This window comes from Cibotium barometz, chromosome 5, assembly GCF_041138505.1.
Source record: "Cibotium barometz isolate CiBa-2024 chromosome 5, ASM4113850v1, whole genome shotgun sequence".
NCBI lineage: Eukaryota > Viridiplantae > Streptophyta > Polypodiopsida > Cyatheales > Cibotiaceae > Cibotium > Cibotium barometz.
Genome location: NC_141050.1, coordinates 25224994 through 25227493, shown reverse-complemented (window position 1 = coordinate 25227493; position 2500 = coordinate 25224994). Strand labels below are relative to the sequence as shown.

The 2500-nt window shown below is 44.1% G+C and overlaps 1 protein-coding gene across 1 annotated transcript in view; it reads right to left on the bottom strand.

Moving 5' to 3' along the window:
* LOC147638275 (cytochrome P450 709B1-like) overlaps positions 1-2111 on the bottom strand; it is a 2652-nt gene extending 541 nt beyond the window's left edge. Inside the window, exons 1-5 of the mRNA XM_086795350.1 lie at positions 1745-2111; positions 1332-1558; positions 749-1014; positions 229-619; positions 1-151 (exon numbers count right to left, since the gene is read on the bottom strand). The exon at positions 1-151 is cut by the window's left edge and continues 541 nt beyond it. Of these exons, the coding sequence (XP_086651476.1) occupies positions 1-151; positions 229-619; positions 749-1014; positions 1332-1558; positions 1745-2090 (1381 nt within the window). The 5' untranslated portion in view covers positions 2091-2111. The remainder of the gene's footprint in view (positions 152-228; positions 620-748; positions 1015-1331; positions 1559-1744) is intronic.
* Positions 2112-2500: the final 389 nt, after the last annotated feature.

Sequence of the window (2500 nt, the reverse complement as noted above, 5' to 3'; positions counted from 1 at the left end):
TGTCCCTATGTATGTAGAGGCTTGCAACGGTCACTGCTGTCCCTCTTGGCAGCCATCGATCGCCCACCTTCACGTTGTTGACTGTCACACGTCGCCCATATTGTGGCACGGGGGGATATAACCTTAATGATTCGTTTAATATCATCCCCACCTGCATGTGCAATAATACAGATCATGAATGAAAAGCAATTTTTGAAGCATAGCAAGGGAAGAGTGGGTGTGCCTTACAGTTTTGAGCTTGTTCAGATGGTCTGCCTTAGGTTCACCTTTTTCTCCGCACACTTCCAACACTTCGTCTCTTGCTTTCTCTTGCCACTCTTGGTTGAGCGATAACAAAACCATGGTCCATGCAAGCAAGTTTGCAGTCGTCTCATGGCCGGCAAAGAAGAAGGTTTTGCATTCATCTATGACTTGCTGTGTAGTAAGGTGAGCTCGCTTGTTGTCTACCTTGGCCTCTTGCTCCTCTGCAGCCAAAATCAAGCCCAACAAATCAGACTGAGATCGTGATGTCGCATTAGCCAGCATGGCCTCTCTCTTGGAGTCTATGATCTCACGAAGCTTCTCATTGTTTCTCTTCTCCAGCTCCTTGATCTCACGATTTGTTTGAGTGGGAAGGTACCTGACAACATCCCATTAAAGAACTAGACTTTAACCAAGTGTGTTGAAGAGCAATAAGGTGGAGAGTAATATATAATCCAAGAATTAACAGTTTAAACTTGACGTGGAGCGTTATCATCTATAGACTTACTGATAGAATGGGATGACACTAATTGGGACAACGATCTTTGTGAGGAGTTCAAGGAGGCGCTCTTGTCTCTGAAACACATACTTTCCTTTGAGGTAGCTGGACCCGAATGAGCTGCGTGCCAAAATATCAGCTGTCACATTCTTGATGTCATGTGCCACCTCTAGCTCGTCGGCGGCCACATGTCCCTCCTTGCTGTTGCTGTTGACTTGGCTCTCCCATGATTTCACCATTTCCAAAGAACTAGCCACCATGTCGGCCACCAGCTCCTACCACACAATAAAAATACAAAAGCTTTAAAATAATGAAATAATATTTGCAACAATGGAAGTTAGAACTGAATATTTAACTAAATTTAATTTTGTGATAGTGCTAAATATCCCCCCCCAAAAAACAACAAAATAATATATGTATATGTGTGTGTATATACACATACAAACGTGTGTATGCATATGTATGTGCGTATATATGACTCATCTTAATTAAAAGATTTTAAGATTTAAGTAGAGCTTATTTCAATGTTACATGAATTTATTATTTATTATTTTCATCAAGAGAATACTCAGCATTCTTTTTAAAAGAAAACCTTGAGCTTCTCAGAGAAGAATGCAGGGCGAAGGATGTTGCGTTGTTGTTGCCAGTCGTCACCATTGGCAAGAAGGAGACCATTTCCGAACAACCTGTGGAAGCGTACAGTGAAAGCAGAGGGCTTGTGTAATTGCTTCACATCCGAAGATAAAATGCTTCTAGCGTCATCTGCGTTGCTAATCAAGAGGGTGGGCAGATTACCCCACCAATACACAACCCGGGAACCTGCAAAAACAAGCCAAGCGGCCAAAATAATAATCAACAAAGAAAACGAATCAGGCGATGATTATTTATAAGATCCAGATTTAGAATTGAAGGCACTCCAAGGAGGACATTGCTTACTAATTACGATCATATAATTCGACTAACCACTAATCACGGGGTAAAGGTATTGGAGGCATGCTATTATACCTGCTGCGTGCTTAGAGAGGAGATTTCGGTAGAAGGGGAGGATACGGGGTAGAAGGAGATGGTGATGAGAGGAGGAAGGAATGTCGGAGAGTTGAGCCTGGGCTTCCAGGCGCTTGATCTCAGGGAGGTCTCCAGCTATGGGGCGATAAGGCAACACAGTGAAGCCTTGCTGCAGCAAAGCGCTCCGCAGCGAAGCCGGTCTCAAGTAGTAGACGTAGAGAAGGTAACCAAACAGAGAGGAGATTGCGATGGCTAGCATAGAAGTACAGATCAGTAGAGTGTGACCACCAACGAAGGGACGTAAGAGCTGCAGGAGGTCCACTGGTTGCTGCTGCTGCATCATCATCTTATTAAGTACACAAGTTGGCGACGATGATGCTACTGCTGCTGCTGCTCTAGTTCTCTCAAATTTAATTTTTGATGAAACACAGGCTATTTGAACTTGCCCGTATATGATGGTCTCGTCTATATATATTACTAGTATTGCACCCGCGCGTTGCTGCGGCCGACCAAGTTTCCAGAAAAGAACTATTCCCTCTCTACAACCATCTCTCTCTCTCTCTCTCTCTCTCTCTCTCTTACACACACACACACATGCCCTCTCTCTCTCTCTCTCTCACGTACACACACTCTCAAATGTTGAAACTCTCTCTCTCTCTCTCTCTCTCTCTCTCTCTCTCACATGCACACACATACACACCTGCTCTTTCTCTCTCTCTCTCTCTCACACACACACACACACACACACATGCACAC